The sequence below is a fragment of the Leopardus geoffroyi genome, chromosome B4, assembly GCF_018350155.1.
Source record: "Leopardus geoffroyi isolate Oge1 chromosome B4, O.geoffroyi_Oge1_pat1.0, whole genome shotgun sequence".
In the NCBI taxonomy this organism is placed as follows: domain Eukaryota; kingdom Metazoa; phylum Chordata; class Mammalia; order Carnivora; family Felidae; genus Leopardus; species Leopardus geoffroyi.
Genome location: NC_059341.1, coordinates 111,399,176 through 111,420,815, shown reverse-complemented (window position 1 = coordinate 111,420,815; position 21,640 = coordinate 111,399,176). Strand labels below are relative to the sequence as shown.

Genomic DNA, 21,640 nt, shown 5'->3' with positions numbered 1-21,640 from the left:
ATTTAACAAGATAATCTACAAAAAGTCCTTAGCATGGCACCCGGTATATAATTAAGTGCATTACATAATGGTGTTAGCTATTATCACTGTTTTTGCATTATTTTTCCTACTTCAAAACTTTCCCTAACAGCTTTCAAAAAGTACAGCTTTTCAAACACTTGCTATTAGAGACCCGCACATTTAATAATCTATCCCTTCTCTTTTAATGTTAATTTATTTTCTTATGTTTATTTTTTTGATTTCTAAAGAAACAACAGCAAACCATCCTGAAAATAGCATCTCCCTTAGCAATACTTAACCCTGAGTCAACAAATTTTTTTTAATTATAAACATTCATTCACCAAAGAAATTGTTAAAGCAAATAGAAGGTAAGACAATGGCCTGCTACAGATCCCAATTAAGCTTTTTTTAAATTTCCCTAAGGCGGGGCGGGGAGGGGGGTGAATTCTTTGCTAGGCACCCAGCGAACTCCTCTCGAACCGCCTGTGTAAAAGGGGGGCCTCCCAGCTCTCTCCAGCGCGCGTCTATCCCCGGGCGGTGCCAGGTGAGCCCCGGCGGAGCTGAGAGGCCGAGCTGGGACTCGCCGCGCCAGGCACGCGGCGCGAGCGGCGGCTGCAGGTTGTTAAGCTCGCGGAGGGAAGCGCCCTCGCGGCTTCCCTTTGGTGTGCGCCCGCGGCTGCCACGCCAGGGGAAGCGCCTGGCCTGATTTGTTCAACTTCGGGGGCATTCGCTGCGCTCCGGCCTCCCTCCCGGGTCTCCCCGCCGCGCCCCTGCCCCGTCTTGCTTCCCCGGGGCTCCGGAAGGGAAGGAGGCGTGTCCGGAGCAGGCGGGAGGGACCTGTATAAAAGTGCTGGCGGCGCGCCGGCCGGGGCTTCACTCGCCGCCTTGCGCCGGGACTGGGATCGCTGCGGGAAAGCACGGGCCGGGGAGGGGGCGCTGCGCTCGGGCTACCCAATGCGTGGACTATCTGCAGCCGCTGCTCGTGCAATATGCTGGAGCTCCAGAACATCTAAACGGAGTCGCCACACCGCTGCCTGGACTGGATCACAGCGCTGCCTTTCCTTATGAAGAAGACACAAGTGAGTAGGGCGCGCCGGGAGCTTGCCGGGTCTCCCAGGAAATCGCGCCCGGAGCTCGCGGGAGGCCGGCTTGTCTCGGCACCGGCTGCCGGGGCGAGTGGGCTCTGCCCGCCGCACGAGCCAGGAGGGTGCGAGGGAGGCGGGCGTGGCGTGCGCGTCCGAGCGGCTGTGGCTGGGTGAGCCAGAGAGAGTAGGAGTGGGAGCGATGAGAGAGAGCTGGTGTCAAGTTTGGAGCCGCAGCCGTTAAGTTTGGAGCTGTCAGTCGGGAACCGCAGTTCCTGTAAAATGGAAGGATCTGCTCTTTGGCCGGAGAGGTTTTGTTTTTTGTTTTTTGTTTTTTTTTTAAGTTATCACGAGAAGGCATTTCTTTGCACGGGAGATGTTTTCCCGTGGATTCCGGGAGATTGCAAAACAGCTCCCAGCGCACCACGCTCGCTCTCGAACCCAGGTTTTTGTGCAGCCCCCCAAGTGGGCGTGGGGCTTGTGTGGACTCGGGTGCAGCCGCGGGAGCGAAGCCAACGGGAGCTCCTTAGCAGCTGCGCTCGGCGGGGCGGAGAACCTGCCCTGCCCGGCCAGCCCGGGAAACTTCGCTCTGCGAGGCGTTTGCCAGGTTTGCGGCTCTGGGTGAGTTTCCAGAGAGCCACAGATGGGGTAATACCACCACACTGCACCCACCTTCTTCCATTACAGAGAAGGGTTTTTTTTGTTGTTCGTTTGTTTTGTTTTTAATAGGCACCTCTAATGATAGTTATTGAGGTAATTCCCAGTGCTGCTCAATTGTGCATTATACATAAACACTGTGGGTAAAGCACCGCCCAGGGGTACAATTAGACTTTTTTTTTTTCCCCTTGAAGCAAATATTTGACTTATCCCTTGGAAAGGACTGCCGAGGTACTCCCACCCACAGTTCGTTCTGCATTATGGTTCTTACCTCTTCTCCCTTCTCCCCTTAGGAATCTATCTGCGTAACTGCCGCGAGTTGGGTAAAACTGCCCTTTCACCCCCAAGAGGATCTCTCAGAGACTGCACTATCTGAAATATGTCCAAGGGGTGGAAGTGGTGGGGAAAAAAGGAAATTGAGAATTTGTCCACATCCTCAGTTTAGAATGAAGGCATCCGTGAGCAGAAAATGCTTTACTGAATGAGTTGCTTTGTATCCTACTTTAAATTGATATGTAGGCCTGGGAAATGTACACATTCAGAAGGAAGTAGGAAGAATTGAGCTTAGTGCACAGGTGTGGAAAGGTCGGCAGGGGGCGGGGGGAAGGGATGCTGCCTGGCAGAAAGGAGGTTTGTGCAGTCTCCAGGGCAGCCGCCCAAGACTAAGCGGAGCGCGGGTTCCTCTCGAAAGCAGGTTCATAGGCAGAGCATTGAACGCCACCACACCTGAGATCTGCACACTGTGATGTTGAAATGCAAATGTTAAAGACTGACAACAAAAGTTATAATGTAATTATTTGACTTGTACAAGCCTTCTGCTTTGTGGAATGTAAGGGCGGTGGTGGGGCGGGGGGTGAGGACCAATTCCTTGTTATAGTAGCATCTCTTCAGGTGGATAGTAGTGGTGGGATCTGGTGGAGAAACCGTTACCTTCTAGTTCAGAAAGGAAAAAAAAGCCTAAACTTTTCTATTTAAACAACACAGGAGACAGATCAGGTTAATGACCAACACTCCAAAGGGGGAGGATGTACTATCCTGTCACTTTGAGAGTCAGTAGGATTGATGATCCTTGCACCCTTGCTTTGCAAAACAAACGTGAGCTCTGTAATCTCCTTTCTCACTTTGATTAAATGGCTGTGTAAATCGGATTACATGGAATAATTCCATTGAAAACCTGAAAGAGGTCGATCTAGGCTGAAACGCTGTGGCGTCAGTGACTCAGTGCTGCCGACCAGGGACATTTGAGAGGGCTAAATATTTTAGAAATGTGACCTGCTCCAACCAAGTTAAAGTGCAAGCCCTCTGGGGATCTTGCTGATGTTAAAGGGTTTGCAGGCAAAGGAGGGCAGTGCCCTTTGTTGAATGAAGGCATTCATTGCCAGGGATTTGATGACCTTCAAGGTTTCCTTTAAGGATACTTCTAGCAATTCCACATTCTTGCCACTAAAAAAGAAGACACTTGGAAATAGCAGGAAATCGATAAAATAATCCGTGGAAATGGGGGAGGGGAGTTAGATTCTCCTTCATATTGTTAAATTTCCTAATCCAAAAGTTAGAAGTTTTCTGTGCAACTGTATGAGGATGGAGAATAGTATAAGGAAATTAGACATTAATATGTAAGGTCATTTGTTCTGGATCTAATGTTCTTGCCAGGGAGGAATATCTATTAATGCTTAACAGTTTAAATGATCATTTATAAAGATGGCATCGATACCAGAGTTCTAAGGCATATGGTTCTATATGTTTCCGTTACCCAATACCTAAAATGATAATTTATTAATTGTAATAGTTTTAACTTGAATTACAAGCTCTCCAAGAATCCCAGGGACACCAGGCATTCTGGCTTTTCACTCAAACCAAATAAGTGTGGAAATTCCATCAACAACCACTTGGGGTTTGATAAATTATTCTGTCATTTAGCATGTGTGATAAGACTTTAGTATTTGGAAAATAATTACACGGGCAGTAGTCCTTAGGAACAATTGTAACAAATTCAATCAGCCTATAGAAATGAATGCCCTTTGCATTTTTCCTATTTCTGATTGTATTTGTGTGGTTTTTACAGTTTCTGAAGAGAATTGTGGCTCTGGCTTAGAAAGAACATCTATTTCAATGTGTAATCATTTTTTTTTTTTTCAATGTAATGCTCTGTTATACTGGTATATTAAATAACAATTGTGAAGCATATTTGGTAAGGCCAATTAGAAGAGTGCTGTCAGTTTAATGGGCCTGGTGCCATGTTTATCGATGTTGTACTTGTATTTTAGTTTTGAGATGGTTTGTGAGAGTTTTTATGACTGCTGTCAGTTTTAGAAATCGTAACATAGGAAAAATTCATCTTGCAAACAGTGTACAAAGGCCATTTTAGGCACATGTTAGTTCTCTGAAAAGAAACAAATAGAATTCTTGTTAGCTTATGTTATTCCAAAGAAAATAATCCTCTTTTGTTTGTATGAAGTTTGCATCTGGGTGATAATGCAAGTTTATAGAAAATAACATTTATGAAGAGAGCATTTTAAAATTTTGTCTTTAAAATCACTCAATTTGGATTGTGTGCTTTGAATAATTCTAATTTAGATAGCTTTTAATTGATAGATTCTGCCAAGACTTTAAAAGTCAAGTGCTAAGTCAATTACATTTAATATAAAACAAGGAAAGAAACCATATGGAAATCTGAAGGCCTGAGACAAACCAATTAAAATTGCTAAATTTTATGTCTAACTACTGATTTGAAGATAGCAATTGTGAGTCACATTTTTTCTTTAATGATAAGTGGTTGAAATTCTTCCATCACCATAAATAACATTGGAGAAAAAAAAAATCCCTGCCCAAATAGCTAGTCTAAATATTGGAGGATATTTTATTGCGTGGTCCATTGAACCCACTGCTTGTGCCTTCTCCATCCATGTCTGGGGAGTGCCTCAACTATAATGGAAAGATGCTAGGATCTTGCTTTTGAAGACTTAAACTATGATTTCTGTTTTACCACTGGTAAGACAAATGACTTTAGGCAAATGGTTAAACTTCTTAGGATTTCTGTTTTATAATCTGTATGATGATAAACTAGTTATAAAGATTCTTTTCCTGATCATTGTAAAGGGCTAAACAAAATTTTGTATAGGTCTTTATCCCAGTACTGTGACTTCCTATAGTTACAGCCAGAATTTATTATCCCCCAGAAGAGAATTGCCTTGCTGGCAACTTAAAAAACAAAGAAAAACTGGCTATTGCAGCTAAATGATGCTTACCCAACAAAGCAGACAGACGAAAATTTTATAAATTTGGATCTGTGGATTCAGTGCCTCTCATTATACATGGTTATATTTTTATAGACTGTAATTAATACACCTCAAATAGGAATGTGTGAAGACAGAGGCTCTATGTGGCATGAGAGATGCTAAATTCTTTGGAATCTTTCTTTAGGGCTACCTGGGTGGCTCAGTCGGTTAAGCATCCAACTTCAGCCCAGGGCATGATCTTGCAGTCTGTGAGTTCGAGCCCCGCCCGTGTTGGGCTCTGAGCTGACAGTTCAGAGCCTGGAGCCTGCTTTAGATTCTGTGTCTCCCTCTCTGTCCCTCTTCTGCTGTGCATTCTCTCTCTCTCCTCTCTCTCTCTCTTTCCCAAGAGTGAAGCCATAAACATTAAAAAAAATAAAAATAAATTGTTTCTTTTAAAGGTAAACCTGAATGAGGGAATTAGAATTGAAAATAAAAATAGAAACTGGAAGTATTATTACCATATCTGATTCATATCCATATTTCACTTACTTTCTGAGTTCCCCTGGTAGGATTCTGAGAGTTTACTGTAGACTGAATGTACTTGGTCAGCTTCCTATCCTTGATGTTCTTTCTTGCACTTGCTCTCCTGAGGGAGGCCATGCATTCATTTCTGCAGAATGTCTTTACCGGGCAACATGCAGTGACTTTTTTTTTTTTTTTCCATTATGCAAGTTTGTGAGACTTTCCCCCTCCCCCTTTTCTCGATTACCTTAATGTTCCCTTTTGTAAATAAGGGTGTAAAGCATTTGGATATAAATCTGAGGAATGATCTTTTATCTTTGTTTTCTACTACATGAATCATGAGCAGCTGCAGGAGACCCTTTTTTGGTGTTTGTCACCTGCGTAGTTAGACCAATTTATAAAACAAATGGAGGGAACACTGGGATGCTTTTATAATAAATGCTGTTTTCAGTTATTTTGTGTAGACTTTGTCTCATAGAAACCATTGACTATACCCTTACTAATTTGTAGATGCAACAAGATGTTTTTGCCTTTTCACTTAATTATGGGTATACTAAAAACTGTTTACAAGGGCCAGGAGATTGAGAAACTGTCATTTCATCTCTACCTATTTCCTTCTGCGCAGAAAAAAAAGGAGATGGGCGGGGGTGGTGATTTTCTTATAATTAGGCCTCATGGTTCTTTTTTTAAAATCACAATGTGTGTCATCTAAAGAAAGACTGTTCTTTATGTAGCTCTCTTTCTCTTTTGGCTACATTTTACTATGTTTCTAGGCTGCCACATTGACTTGGATATTAGGGGATAGAGTTCTCTTATTAGCCCAGATAGAAGTTGTATGGCTTTGGGAAGGTATTTTAGTCTCTTTGAACGTTGGTTTCCTCAACTGTAAAGTGAGAAAGTAGGACTAGGTGATTTGTTTTTAAGTTTATTTATTTTTATTTTTTGTTTTGAGAGCGAAAGCATGAGCAGGGCAGGGGCAGAGAGGGAAAGGCTGAGAATCCCAAGGAGGCTCCACACTGTCAGTGCAGAGCAGGATATGGGGCTCAAACCCATGAACCAACAGATGATGATCTGAGATGAAATCAAGAGTCAGAGGCTTAACCGACTAAGCCACCCAGGTGCCCAGGACTAGGTGATTTCTAAGTGCCTTCCAGTTCTAAAATTCTCTCTTTCTAAGATCCTAGTAAAATAAAGGTTTGAACCACATGACTTTTGAGCTTTGATTCTGAGATTTATTGTAACCATTGCTTTGGTTTGGTGTGAATACAAATCATAACCATTGGTTTATGATTATGAACTAGCCAATGGGGAGAAATGAAGGTTTAAGTATAGACTGTCCTACTTTTAGCCATTTCACCTACTACATGCAATTTCTCTATAATAATAATAATGGTATTTACGCTTTTCCTGTTTTAGCAATATCCACAGTTGACGGGGTTTTTTTTTCGCTTCTAATCTTTAAATTCTCCAAGTGAAGAAGAATCCTAAGGCAAGGTCAGACAGCCAGAAGAGGTAAATTTACAAAAGGTAATGCAGGCCTCCCAGTATTTATTTGCTTCTCTTTGCTGCCTCTGCAGCCCCCCACATCTGTGTGCAGGGAGTGGAGTAGAAGGAGCATTTAGTGGGCAGAATCAGAGGAATGGGTCCAATGTTCACGCTTGCTCCACTGCCCATCACTGAATCTTAGTAGTCTTGGACAAGTCTTGGGCAAGTCAGGGGCAAGTCATTGGCAGATCATGGGCAAGTCACGGGCAAGTCTCTGAGTGGTAGTAGTATCTGTGCATCTCACTCAGAGTTAATCCTGAGAAGATCATGAAGTGGAGACCTGTAGCTGGAGGCACTGAAGCTGGAAAAAAGAGGGAACAGCCCTTTTGCCGCAGGGAAGAGACCTTTCCTGCGGATAACACTTAGGACACTTGCCACTTGCAGTGGCAGAGTCTCTCCTTGCCCTGGCTTTTTTGCAGTTCTAATGTGGTCTCAGTTTCTGGAACACCTCTCACCTATCTCCTTTCCTTAGCTTTCCTTAAGGACTGATACTAGCTGAGAGTTGGGGCAAGCCCAGTAACAGGCAGTCGGTTTTCCTTAACAGTCAGAAGCCATGACTGTCTTTTTTTCTTATTGTTGGCATGAATTCTCCTATTCTTCTTGTTGACCACATTCTTAGTCAAAGGTCAGTTGGACCTCTCCTCCAGCAAGAGAATGTGGATGCCTCAGAAAATAGAGCCGAGACAATGATGGTAATGCTCTTCTCAAAACGCCCGCAGAGTCAAATGTGCTGCCCATGAAAACAAAGTCAAAATTGAGTGATCCAGACAGTTAAACTAGCAGTTACCTGGATGCGGGAATTCAGTACTTGACTTTGCAGGTTGCCTTGAGGCCTTGAATACTGTGGATTAGAATGTGGTTTTAACAGGGGCAGTTAGGGTGCCTTTTCTGTGTTCCTGGTGCATAGATGGCAGCTCAAAAATCCCGCAGTTGCCTTGCAAAGAATGCCTTGCTCCCGTGGAAAAGAGCGTAAAGGGCGAGAGCGAGAGCAAACCCACCATCCGTGCTCACTTGAAAGAGCAAGCCTCCCTCTGTTTCACCTTTGAGGAAAGGGCATCCCCACTGCATAATAGGCCTCCCCTGTGGACCTGGGAGGAAAGAGCACAGCCCAGAGCAGGGCCTTGTGTTTGTCTATACTATACTATAGTATATATATGGTGTATATATATAGTATAGTATAGTATACTTTGTGTATATTATACACATGCTGTTGCTCTTTGAGGAACAGAAGTTTATCTTCTGAACAAAAGCTCTGTGGGTGCTGAGAACTTTCGCCTCTTTTTCACCTTGACATAAAATCTCTGAAGCCAGTGACCTTTCCATTGAAGTGCCTTGACTAAACTCCAGGACCAAAACTCCTCTCCTAATTGGCTTGTTTCTCCTTAATGCACGCATTTGAATGGTTGTAAACCAGGGCACTGATAGAAATGACAATTTAATAGTAGCTGTCTATTGTGAGGGACTCTCTTCTGCTGAGTTTTCCACTGTTTCCTTGGGGTCCCTTTCTAACGCCCTCCCAGGCAACTGCCTTGTGAAAACACAGATTCCTTGATTTCCAAGAAGAGTGTTGCAGAGAAAGCGGGTTGTGTTATAAAGGTCTTGAACCCCCTCCTGGGATGTGCTGTCCATACGGATGGCCCTCAAAATTTATATTCACTGCGGAACTTCAGATGGGGGGCAGGGTGGAGAGGTTTCATATGAAATGTGATTTTGAAAACCCAAGGATTGCGAAACAAACCTTGGCAGTCACACATCATTATTTATGGTTCTGTGTAAACCTGCAATTTAACGCTTCTGAAACAGTCAACACATTAGGGATTTACGTTTTTCATGACCAACTAAAACCTCCTGTGATTGCTTTAGTTGGGATCTTCTGGTGATTTTAGAAAACTGCTTTATTTATCTGGCCCTGCCCAGACATCTCTGATGTGTTCCATTATGCAGAGGCCTAACACATGTTATTCTATTGTTTGTTAGATAAATTATCACAGTACAGGGGAGTGGCTGGTGTTTTCAGCCTCCAGGTGGTCCAAAGTGGACACCAAAATGCCAAGGATAAAAGAGGAGCTAGAAAACATTCATGAAAAATGAACAGGAGGTTATTAGCATAATGTGTTTAATATTAGATGAAATAAATTCTATGTAGAAAAGCACAGAGCTGCAAAATAGGGTTTATATAATCCTTGTCTTCACAACAATTGTAACAGGCTTGTTTTTTTCATTTTTAAAACTTTTTATTTCTTAACCCCTGCCCAGGAAAATAGTTTTTAAACTTTAGTACGTGTTTGTTTATAATGTTCCATGGCCATAGTGCTGTGTCTTAACATTCAGAAAGTGGGCTTTTCTTCTCCCATTTGAAACTTAGATCTTTTTTTACTTCTGAACGATTCTATGTGCTTTTAAATCCCAAACTGATTTGACCATTGTTTGTACCTCTGTACAAATGTCACACATAAATGATTCATCTTGGGGGAAAATAAAAAGGAAATTTACTGTAGTTAAGTGTTAAATGTTTGACATTTAAATGTGTAGCCATTTTAAATAGCTCCCATCATTGTTTTTTATAAAATCAAATCATCCTGATACTAAGATCATGCCAAAATGACACTTAGTAGAACACTGATCCAAGATTAATTAATTCATAGAATTTTTCTTCTGGGAGGTAGGTGCTGTTTGTTGTTTTTTTTTTTGTTTTGTTTTGTTTTTTCCAAATCCCATTTCACAGATGAGGAAATTAAGATAAGGTCTTTTCTCTGCCAACTCCAAGTGTTGATTGCCAACACTAACACCCAAAGATATTTAGCTGGCACAACCACAGTGCATTCGTGAGGCTAATTCAGTACCTCAAAGATGCATATTCTGTTATAGAAACACTGAATCCAAAAACAATTGCAATTCAGATGTTAAAACAGCTGCCAGTGATACTAATTTGAACAACAAAAATTTCGTGATTCTAGTTCCCTACCCGAGTGGTTTATACTAGATGCTTAATAAATACATATCAAATGTTGTGGAATGAATAGATATCTGATTCAGGTTGTTAGGTACTGATATATTCTTAAGAATTTTTTTTTTGTTTTTTTTTTTAACAGAAGGCAAATTTTAACTACTATATTGAGTCTATTATACAAACACATGTGTTTGGTTGATGACTGGAAGGGTTACTCTGTTCACCATTTACAGCATTAATTTTCAGTATATATGCAATATAATTTACTAACCAAAACTGGAGACCATGCAAGAAAATAGAAAACATTGGATTGAGTTATAGCTCAGATGTGTTATTGGTTCTGCCACTTATTATTTATATGACTTTTAGTGTTTCTCTCTGAACTTTACTTTCCCAATCTTAAAATAACTGCCTATTATACTCCTGAAGAGGTAATGATTAAGTGAGATCATGTCTAAGGGCACAGTGACTTGTACGTACTAAATAATCTTCTGATTCTCTGCTAGAATAGTGAATCACAGAACATTACAGCAAACCCACATGCTATAAGAAATAAATTCATTATTAGCAATACCTGGTTTTGGCTATAGGGCTTGAATGAATAAATGAATTACAATAATCCTTAGAGATTAATTCTTTAACTGCCTTTTTTATATATTTATCTACCTTCTTTAATACTCAAGTACTCTTAGCAAATTCAGCAAAATTCCCCCCCCCCCAATTTTATCTTTTACCTTTCTTCCCTTTCTGAGAAACAGTTGTATAAAATAGGCCAAAAGACAAGCTGGTTAAGAAGAGAGACAGCAGCTAATAGAATATGGAAGTAAGACTAGTTAGTAAGTTAATAGTGTTGATTATGTACCGTGGATGAGGCACCGTGCCACAAACTGCACAGGTGGATCTCATTGGATTCTTGGGGGGGGGGGTGAGAAAATTTAAGGAGATAGTGATGTTTTTTTGAAAAACCAAGGAAACTAAAGTTCAGAGAGATTAAGAAAATTTGCCCAAGATTAAGAGGAAAAAAATGCAAGTAAGTGGAAGAGCTTGGTTTGCAAGACAAGCCTGTTTAATTACAAAGACTAGATTCCTCCTAACCGCTGCAGTAGAATGCACCTGTATTTTAAGTATGTATACACACATGTGATCCAGAGGACTTGTGTGTGTGTGTGTGTGTGTGTGTGTGTGTGTGTGTGTGTGTGTGTAGATTATGCCTTTTAATCTAATGTGGGCAAGACTGAGAGCAGGTGGGGCTGAGTTTCTGCTTAAGTGACCTGCTGCTTTTGACCCAGGAGTATAAATAGTTGTGAAGGCCAACAGGAGCCTCGGCTTGGTCCCCAGCCTCTCCCCCCAGCCCCCGCCCTTGTCTCCTTAGCCATCAGATGCATCCCTCATGTGTTGTAAGGGAGGCCCCTTAGAAACTGTAAAAATGCCTTTTACTTTACAGAATTAAGAAGTACTGCCAAATCCTTGGTGTCTTTCAAAGCAAATGGTTTTTGTTTTTTGTTTTTTGTTTTTTGGCAGAGGGCAGATTTTAAAATATTTTAAAATTGTGTTTCAAAAAACTTCTTGGAGGAACAGGGAGGCTTCAGGGATTACTTTAATCAATTTGCTCTGACCTTCTTCCGTGCTATTTTTGAAGACAGTTTTAAGTGGTTCTGATGATACTAGAAAACTATTTCATAATAATGCCCTTATGCTTATTATGTCTGGCTTTTAAAACTACCAGCCATTTAAGTTGTGACCTTTGCATTGTCATTCTTTGCCCAAGTGCAGGAGTAGTAAAAATTCATTTTCTGCATTGATGTTAGGATTGTTTAAATAAATGACAGTCACAATACCTTTATCAGCTGCATCAGTATGTGACCTAGCAGCACTTTATTGGAAATGAAAGTGTTAACTAGAAGGAATCATTTGAGTACAGGTGAAGGGAACAGAAGAGGGGTGTGATGAACCAAACAGCACCAAGTAGATGGCCTACTTTGGTTGGCTAAGCACATCACCTTGAGCCTCAGTTTCCCCATCTGCCAAACATGGGGACCAATAGTGCATTTACCCAGGGTGGTAATGAAGATTACATGAAATCCACAAAAAGCCCTTAATCCAGTGCCTGGCACATTGGCAATAATACATGTTTGCTGTTATCGTGAGCATTAAAGACGTGGTAAGTTTATCAGTGTCAATGACTTCTGTCTTAAAGTGACTTTAATTGTCAGGTCTCGACTGTCAGAATGAAAGGGAGAGTTGAAGCAGTTCACCCAGATAACTCAGGCTTCAGACTCCCTTTAGTCCTGAATAATTTGATTGTTTTCATTCCCTACTTTAACAAAAACTGAAAAAGAGTTAAATGTGCATGATTTATAATCGCAAGATAGTTTACCTAGGAGCAATTACTTCTTTCTGTCGTGTGCCCAAGGCCACAGAACTAATCCGAGGTAGAGCTGCTTCACAAACCAGCCAGTTCAGAACCAGAGTCTCTATTCCTAAACTCTGTGCTTGGAGCTGGAGGCACGGAGTAGGAGTCCTTCCCCTGAATTGGTGAGTGGTTTCCTACTTTTGCCCGTCCAGAAGGAGAAGTCGTTTTCAGCATCAACAGAAATACAGCCACCTGTCCAGGGAGAATGGGAAGAGCGTTTGCGTTAGAGGACCTAGGCCTTCCCTCCAGCTCTTGACTCCAGCTTGCCAAGGGATCTTATACAAGTTATTTAACTCTGCTTAATCTTTTCTTACCTGGAATTTCCTCCTCCATTTAAAAACCAATTTTTTTTTACATTTTATTTATTTTTGATAGAGAGCATAAGCGGGGGAGGGGCAGAGAGAGAGGGAGACACAGAATCCCAAGCAGGCTCCAGGCTCCAAGCTGTCAGCACAGAGCCTGACGTAGGGCTCGAACTCACAAACCGTGAGATCATGACCTGAGCTGAAGTCGGACACTTAACCGACTGAGCCAAGCAGGTGCCCCAAATTTCCTCCTCCATAAAATAAAATAAGAATACTTAGAGGCTTTCTTCCTCTTTCCTCCCTTTTCCTCCCTCCACCCCCCCTTCTTTTCCTTGTTTCCCCCCCCTTTTTTTTTTTTAACCGAGAAAGAGTATGTTATGTACCTGCTTTGTGATTGTCACTCATGGAATTACACTACTATAAAAAATAATTGTCAGGCTTAACACATATTTTCCTACTATACTGTTAAACACAAAATTATATGTCTGTGGAAAGTGCTTGACTCATTGGCCTCAAAGACACTTGAAGGAGAATGGACTTTGGGGTTAGAAGGAGGCCCAAGTCCTAGCTCTGTTACTCACCAAGACCGTGTGCATGTTGTTAACATTCTTTCTCTAGGCCTTGATGTCCTCATGTGTATAATGGGTTAATATAGGTAATAGTACACAATTGGAAGAATACGAAGATTAAATGACATAATCTATGGAAGTTGGCTGATGTGAAACCGATGTTTGATAAGTGGTAACTCTAATCTTTGGGGCTATACTTTATCAGCAAAGATAAGATCAGTATATGCCAGACTGTGTACTCTGTGAGTTTGTTCCATTTGTGTGATGGCTATAATAATTTAAAATCTGTTGTTGTTAAAAAGCAGAGGTTATGGGTGATGTGGGAAATGGGATTGTGTATGGTAATTGGAGATGAGTAAGGGGTCTGGCTCAGGATCCACATCCTCCTTTGTAACTAAGGATGCTGACATACGTCTTGGCTACTTCACAAGCTGTGTGTGTGTGTGTGTGTGTGTGTGTGTGTGTGTGTGTGTGTGACCATGCTGTTCCACTCAGGGGTCTAGGTCATGTTATTCTAACTCCTGAGTGATTAAAAAATTCAAACTTTCTAAATATACAAATGCTTTGTATTAATGTCTTCCAAAAATGAGCCTCAAACAACCTTATGTGTAGTATGTATTGATAGCTTTGGAGATTCCTAAATCTGGAGTCATCTCTTCAGAAGGATGACCTTGAGTCACAATATTCTGATTTTCTGATTTGTAAAACGAGGTTTACAACAGTTCTAATTCCTCAGATGGTTGTCAGGATCAAATGAGCCAGTACCTGCAATAAATTCTAGGTGCTTTTAAGCAAAGTGTGTTTTTGCTTTCAAAGCTTTTTTAAGTTTTTTTTTAATTTGACTTAATTATTTTGCAAGTACTAAATTTAATAAGTGTGTAGGGATCAATAATTTGGGAGTGTTTTCCTTGTGAATTCAGGTTCTATTTTCCTGAAGGTAATTGTGTTTAGAGTGTGAGGGCTTGATTGTCCAGGTTAATCTTCAAGTAAGTTTGTATCAATCAAACAAGCTACTTTTATCAGTCTGTTACTTCAGGTAAACAAGCATTCCATTCTTTGACGGAACATTAAACTGTTGTGTTCCTTTTGATGGAGTGCTGACTGGTTCAAAGCACTTGTGAAAGAAAACAGCTCCTGTTTCCTGACATTGTATAATCTAAAGAGCCTTTCTAGAGGTTTCTTGACTGAATCTCTTACCATTGCTACCTCGGTGATTAAATTACCAACCTAGAAATGTACGATGTGATTTTGGGGTTCAGTTCAGAGTAGATTTAACAACAACAACAAAAAAAATTGAACCAAGACTGTGAAACCAAGAAGCGAAATTTCTTTTAAATGTTAAGGGGGAAAAAAGTATAAGTGCATTATTTTCAGACCCAGAGGAGAATGGGATGGAACATTGTCACATATTATTTTTGTTAGTGGTCTAGGAGGAGAGTTGGAGTACAAGGGAGCTTAGTTTTGCATCTCGACCCCAAAATTTGTGTCCTGACATTTGAAGGGTTCTGCAGGAATGTCAGAACAAGAATTTGCCCACACAGGAGATCCATGTCCTGAATACAGTTATGTGGTCTTGATATTTTAGTCTTTCCAAGGGTGTCCATTTCATTATCCAACAAAACAAAAGGTGATTTCTGTAGTTTGAAAGAGTCTAGTGCACACAATCTAGAGTGATTAGAGGGAGTCTCGCTGTGTAACTATCCTGGTTTAAAATCCTCCCCTGCCTTTTCATTACCCGCAGGATAAAGTCCAAACCCTCAGCACACTATACAGGGTTCTCTGTTGGCTGTTGCTTATTCCCTCTGCTCCCTGAATGGTAAATTTTATTATGGTGTCATCTGACACTGTAATAAAGGTGTAGTGATGCACCTAGCACACCAGACTTGGTCTTCTGGCCCTGTCAGCCCTTCTCCATCCTCTGAGTTACTTCCTCTTCCAAGAAGCCCTCTGTGATGTTTGTTTGCTCTTATTCTTCATCCGTACTCCCCAGATCTACCCTGTGCTTCCGTAGCATTAAAAAAAAAAAAAAATCACATAGGAGCACCCTGGTGTCTCAGTCGTTTAAATGTCCGACTCTTGATTTCCGTTCAGGTCATGATCTCACGATTCGTGAGTTGGAGCCCCACATCGGGCTCTGCACCAGTAGTGCAAAGCCCGCTTGGTATTCTCTCTCTGTCTCTCTCTGCCCCTCCCCCACTCATGCTATCTCACTCTCAAACAAAACAAAACAAAACCAAAGCAAAAAATCATAGAATGAAAACAATGTTCTGAAATTATCTTCTTACCTGTCTAAGTTGCCTCATGTTCGTATCTCCAGTTAGTGGCCCAGCACCAGAATCTTGGTAAAGATTTTCTGAACCAAACTCTGATCAGATGCCGCATTCTGAGCTTGGATCTGGGTATTTATCATTTTTATGCCTGCTGACCTCAGTTGATATATGGGTTGGCACTAAGGAGAGTGATTTAATTAGGAGGTAAGAACACTTTAGAATAGTACTATTCTGCATTGGTATCAGTAAGAAGTACGTATAGCCATGCAGATAACACTGGCCCACACAAACGTATGTTGTTCAAACATAACTCTGTTTGGAGAGAGAAATGGGCTAGTTGGGCTTGTAGAAGAGAATGGAGACCATGGATTAAAACAGAGAGGAGGGTGGGAAAGTTCTGGCCATCTTTTTTTTTTTTTTTTTAAGTTTATTCATTTTGAGCAAGAAAGCGTGTACACATGAGAAACCGTGTGCACGAAGAGGGGAGGGGCAGACTGAACGGCAGACAGAATCCCAAGCAGGCTCTGCACCGTTGGCAAGGAGCCCGACACAGGGCTTGAACCCATGAACTGTGAGATCATGAACTGAACGGAAATCAAGAGTCAAATGCTTAACTGACTGAGCCACCCAGGCACCCCAAGTTACTGGCCATCCTTAAGGAAATAATGCAATAGGTCGAATATCAGGTGCCAGCAGTGTTGCTAACTAAGATGTATAGAAGGTTTAAGAGCCAGAAAAGATTTGAGGCATAATACTGTTGCTGATGAAAAAAAAAAACAAAAACATGCTTTATCTCCCCTGTCTCCATCTGTGAGAGTGCTACTGTGGATGTTCCTTTTGACAGAAGAGGAATGTGGGCTTGGGGAGGTTGAGCAAGTGACTTCGCATCGTCTATCTAGTCAGTCTACAGACCTGATCTGTTTGCTCCTAAGCCTTTGCTTTGTACTGGTATTTGTCATCTTCTTGCATTGCCTGGATAGCGTGTTTTCCTTGATATATAATACCATTAATAATCATATATAATATAACGAATACGATTGTTGTAAGTAAAGTAGGTTCTTACTCCACAGCTTACCTACATTCAAGATGCTTCCTTTTAGATTTTCTTTTCATAGTTTGTGTTACTTAATAGTTAGCCAGTGCAGTAGACAGAGACAGGGTGTTCTATACATTCTGATACTGATGTGTATAATCCCTATCTGGAAAGTGATAGACAGAAATATGACAATATGCGAAGTATTAGATGGTTCAATTTGAGTGACATTTAAGAATTTAAGACCGATGTGGTTAAGGAATTTAGCAAAAAGTGATGTTTCAGTACTTAAGATCAAAGATCTATTTACATGCAGAGGAAGAAGGTTAGAGGAGGATTAATAAGAGGTGATGTTTTCAAGTTTCATCTGTGATTAGAATACACCATGTTGGTGACTCAGGGAAGTAATAATGCTGCTTTACCATACAGTGCTAGAGTAACAATATAGTATAGGATTCGTATACTTTAAAAAATTCATAAAACTCTTTGGATGCCATGTTTTCGAAGTTCTGAACTTTTTTTTTAAAGTTTACTTTGAGAGAGAGTGTGAGAGGGGCAGAGAGAGAGAGAGAGAGAGAGAGAGAGAGAGAGAAAGAGAATCCCAAGTAGGCTCCGTGCTGTCAGTGTGGAGCCTGATGCTGGGCTCACACTCAGAAACCATGAGATCATGACCTGAGCAGAAATCAAGAGTCAGATGCTCAATTGACTGAGGCCACCCAGGCGCCCCAAAGTTCTGAAATTTTGAAGTTAGGCAACCTTGTAGCATGGTCTATCTTTTTTTCTTAATCAGGTAAGCTCCATTTGGGGTGTAGAACTAAAATGTTAACATTTCTGGAACCCATAAAACTTCTCAGATATTAAATAATTATTACCTCAAAAAGAGCAAAGTCTACCTCCTGCCCTGATTGGAAAATGAAAGCTCCAAAAAGTACCATAAATGAGAAGAGGAGATAACCTACAAAAATGAAACCATGAAGTAGATGTGCATAATTATCTGTGCGGATTTGGCACCTAAATCATAGAGCAGCTGAAGCATATCTTTTAAATTTCACTTAACTGGAGGTGCTGCCCACACAGGCCTCTCTCCACGTCCCGAGGAAGTAGATCCCCATTCTCCCAGCTATGGTGAGAGAGCCTCTGTGCTACCCAGGCAGTCCCCCTGTTTACATTTATTCCCCCCCAGCTTCCTTTAATTCCTCAGCAAAGCAGCTGCTTTGAAAAGAAACTCTCGCCCCCGCCCCCCCCCCCCCAAGGATTATCTTGCATGGCTACCCACTCACCCTCTTTCCTGACTCAAGAAGAAAGTTCGTTTTTTGTTTTTTGTTTTTTTCCTCCCGGACTTAGAGTAAGAACTTGAGGGTTTTAAAGTACATTTTTCATCTTCTTCTTTTGTTTTTTTAAACCAGGGAATATTATCAAGTAAGCTTCCAAGTCCAACTTGAGAATTTCAGAACACAAAATAGTTTACATCTACTTTGAAGACTGTTAACTCAGAATCTTTTTAAAAATTTTAAAAACCTGTGATGCCTGTACTGGTATCCTGATACACTGTAAAAGCTCGGCCTTTTAATTTCTGTTGTTAAGTCTTCTTTCTGTACTGAATTTGGAGTCTTCTCCTCCATAAGTGATATCATGGAGAATGCTAAGTATAACTTCATGAATATCATGGTGAAAAATTGGAATAAAAGGGCTGACCACTTACTATTGCATTTTCCTACTGTTAGGCATGACTGAAGCCTATGGGAGTGGGGCGGAGAGTGTCATTTGAGTTGGTGCATGAGTTTTCCAGCATGCTGTTTTATTTCTTGCATACAAGTCAAGGGAGAGGGGAGCAGTTAAAGTATGCCTGTGTTACTCTCTTGAAGAAAAGGGAGCTTTTTATATCTTCAGTCATACTAGGAATAGGTCTGGATGACAAAAAAAATAATAATAGCTCTAAGAGCTTGTTTTTGCCTGCTGTAGTAGGTCTCTAGGGATGACCTAGAGATAAGTCAACCCATGCTTTGGGAAGAGATAAGATTCGCATTTAAAAGCTTAACCTGTGTCATGCCTTCTGAACATATCTGCTCCCAAGTGAAGTCCTAGTCTCTGCAAGTGTTCCCAGTGCAAAAGCACCATGAGTAATTTTTTTTTTTTTTTTATTGACTGCTTGAGAAATCTTGATGGATTGCAGCTCACTGGGGAGACAGGGAGAAATTTACAGTTGTTGTATTCTGAATTCTAAATGAAGTGCAGAATTGTAGGATTCTCAGAGATTTCCCCTGAACTTATCATAGGAAAGTGTCTGCATTCCAGATCTGTGGGGTTTTTATTGTTGTTTTTGTTTTAATATGCTCCTGTTGGGTCAATAAAGGAAAGTAACTCCAAAATTATACTTAATCCAGGTTCTTTAGAAAGGGAATTCTGAGGGGGGTGCCTGGATAGCTCAGTCGGTTGGGCATCCATCTTGATTTCGGCTTGGGTCTTGATCTCCTGGTTTGTGGGATCGAGCCCCGCATCAGGCTCCATGTGCTGACTGTGCAAAGCTTGCTTAGGATTCTCTTTATCCCTCTCTGTCTCTGCCCCTCCCTTGCTTATGCTGTATGTATGTGCACACTTTCTGTCTCTCAAAATAAACTTAAAAAAAAAAAAAGAATTCTGAGGATTTTACAGGCACGTCAGCACCTTGGCTTAATATTGTGCTTTGGCCACATCTGCCAGGAAAGGCATTTTCTAGTAGTTCCTTATTCATTAGTTGTTTCTGTAGCATTTACTGTAAGGCACTGTGCTAGAGGCTAGAAATACTGTAGTGAAAAAAATCACCTCATTGCTGTGCTTCATGGAGCTTACAGTCTACCCCTGGTTTTATATCCCAATTTACTATTTTCATGGAGCTAGAAAAGTACTTAAAGGTACAGAGATAATGGTTAGAAGTTCAAACCAAAAAGCAGTTAGCTAATGTCACACTTTGAATAATTAAGAGAATGTGGAATATTACTTATACATGTCATTAGGATTTAGCACTCACCGGACCCTCGAGTGAGAAGTAGGACAATGGTTTATGGCCTACTGATGAGCAAAACTCTTCTGTTTGTCCTGTGTTCGTTCATTTAAAAAATATTCACGAGAGGCTTCCCAGTGCTCGTCACGGCTCTATCCATTCTGGACAAAATGGTGAGACACCGCAAACACTGGCCGGTGGTGCTCAGACCCCAGTGCAAGAGACAGATTATAAGCAAAACTGGTGGATGATGTTGCAATTCAGTTGTGTGAATCTGGACACTGGCTGCTGAGAATTGAAGCCTGCGTTATCCAGACTTCATCTGTACCCCAGTTCGTAAACCCGCGTTTGCACTCTAAGCATCATGGTCTGTCCCGTATAAGAGAAGGTTTGCGTTTTGTGGATACTTCAGTAGCAAGTTGCACCGTGTGCAACGCACACATAAGGAGCCTGTGCTGTGAGTGAGGAGCAGCTCCAGGTGCTGGAGGTAAGAGTGAAAAGCAAGAACAATAGACTTCTCATCTTCACACCATTGACATGCTTGTCAGTAGGGACAGGTGATAAACAAGTAAACTAACTGGGTAAGCAGGAGAACTTTCTGATGAAAAGTGATTCTGTGGAAATAAAACTGTGATAGGAGAAGGTTTGGAGCTGCTGAAGACAGGTCACCTTGGGAAGGTTTCTCTGAGCAGGTGGTATTTGAACTGAATCCTGAGTGACGAGAAGGACTTGCCTTTGCAGAGCCCAAGAAGAGAAAGCTCCCGGCAGTGAGTGCAAAGGGCTTATGGCAGGAATACATTTCAGGTGTTTCCGGAACAAAAAGGAGGCCAGTGGGGTTGTGGTGAGTATGGTGGGGAGAGAGGGCATGCTAAGATGGGAACATGGAGGTAGGCAAGTTTATGTTAAATAGAGCCTTTTAGGCCTTGGTCAGCAGCTCACATGTTGTTGTAAATGGAACGGAAAGGTATGCAGAGATTCGAAGCAAGCAGTGAGTACCGTCGTGTATTCCCAAAGGGCCACACTGTTGTAAGTAGCAAGCGTGAAAGCAGAGAAGGCTATTTAGAGGCCTTTGAAGGCTTCTGGGCAAGCGTGGAGACTGTACTGTAGCCGTACAAGATGAGACGGAGAGAAGTGAATGTTGCAAGATTTATTTTGCTGGTAGAACTAACAGGGCATAAGAGACTGGATATGGAAATAGGGGAAGAATCAAGGATGGTGCCCAGAGTTTTGGCTTGAAGTTTGGAAATAACATTATCCAGGATGCTTGTTCTAAGTGTTGTTGTTAACAATGGTAACTTTTACAGGGGTGTGCCTCCTGTCCGGTACCATACCAAGTGCTTTGCATATTAGTCCTCAACAGGCCTGGAAAGTAGGTTCTATTAGGCCCATGGTACAGGTAAGAAGACTAAAGCACAGAAAGATAAACTTTCCATAGGCCACAAGGCAGGTCAGTGGCAGAGTGGGGATTCAAAGTTGGGCAGTCTGATTTTAAAATTTGTTTATTTATAGAGTGGGGAAGGGGCACTTTATATTTATTTATAGAGAGGGAGAGACACCAAGCAGTCTCCATGCTCAGTGGAGAGACTGATGCGGGGCTTGACCCCATGACATGAGATCATGACCTGAGCCGAAGTCAAGGCTCGGTCACCCACTTAACTGGGCCACGTAGGTGCCCCTTGGTAGTCTGAATCACTGTCCCCCAGGCCCTACTCCACACTGCTTCTCTGTGCATGAGTACACACATTCTGTTTTCGAAAGCGGTCTTGAATTTATTTATTGCTGAAGCTCAAGCTGACTTTTGAAACTCTGTTGTTTAGGTTAACATTCACCCATGGCCCAAACAGTTCAGCCTCACTTTTACACCAGGTCAAGATGGCCACCTGCTTTGGGAGAGCTGATCCAAATCCAAACTCAGGGCAGTTTCACAAACTCTTTATCATCTTCCTGTGCTGATCTTTAATCTACAGGGAAGCAGAACATAAATGGAATGTGAAATTCACTATTAGTACAACTGTTGGTTTGGAATTCAGCATCTAAATGAGTAGTAATAATGATAAAATACCTATAGCATTGGCAGTCATGTCATGATCTGTTCC

At 41.6% G+C, this 21,640-nt stretch overlaps 1 protein-coding gene across 7 annotated transcripts in view; it reads left to right on the top strand.

The window, feature by feature from the left end:
• Positions 1 to 438: 438 nt before the first annotated feature.
• Positions 439 to 21,640, top strand: part of KITLG (KIT ligand) — an 86,909-nt gene continuing 65,707 nt past the window's right edge. For 2 of the 7 annotated variants that reach the window (XR_006709400.1, XM_045465982.1), the window contains exon 1: positions 582 to 1,079. Coding sequence is in view for 2 of the 7 variants with exons in the window: in XM_045465982.1 (XP_045321938.1) it covers positions 1,065 to 1,079 (15 nt within the window). In the remaining 5 variants the exon portion in view is untranslated. Of the gene's footprint in view, positions 1,080 to 21,640 lie in introns of all 7 variants that reach the window. The other 5 variants (XR_006709397.1, XM_045465980.1, XM_045465981.1 and 2 more) reach the window with 4 other exon arrangements.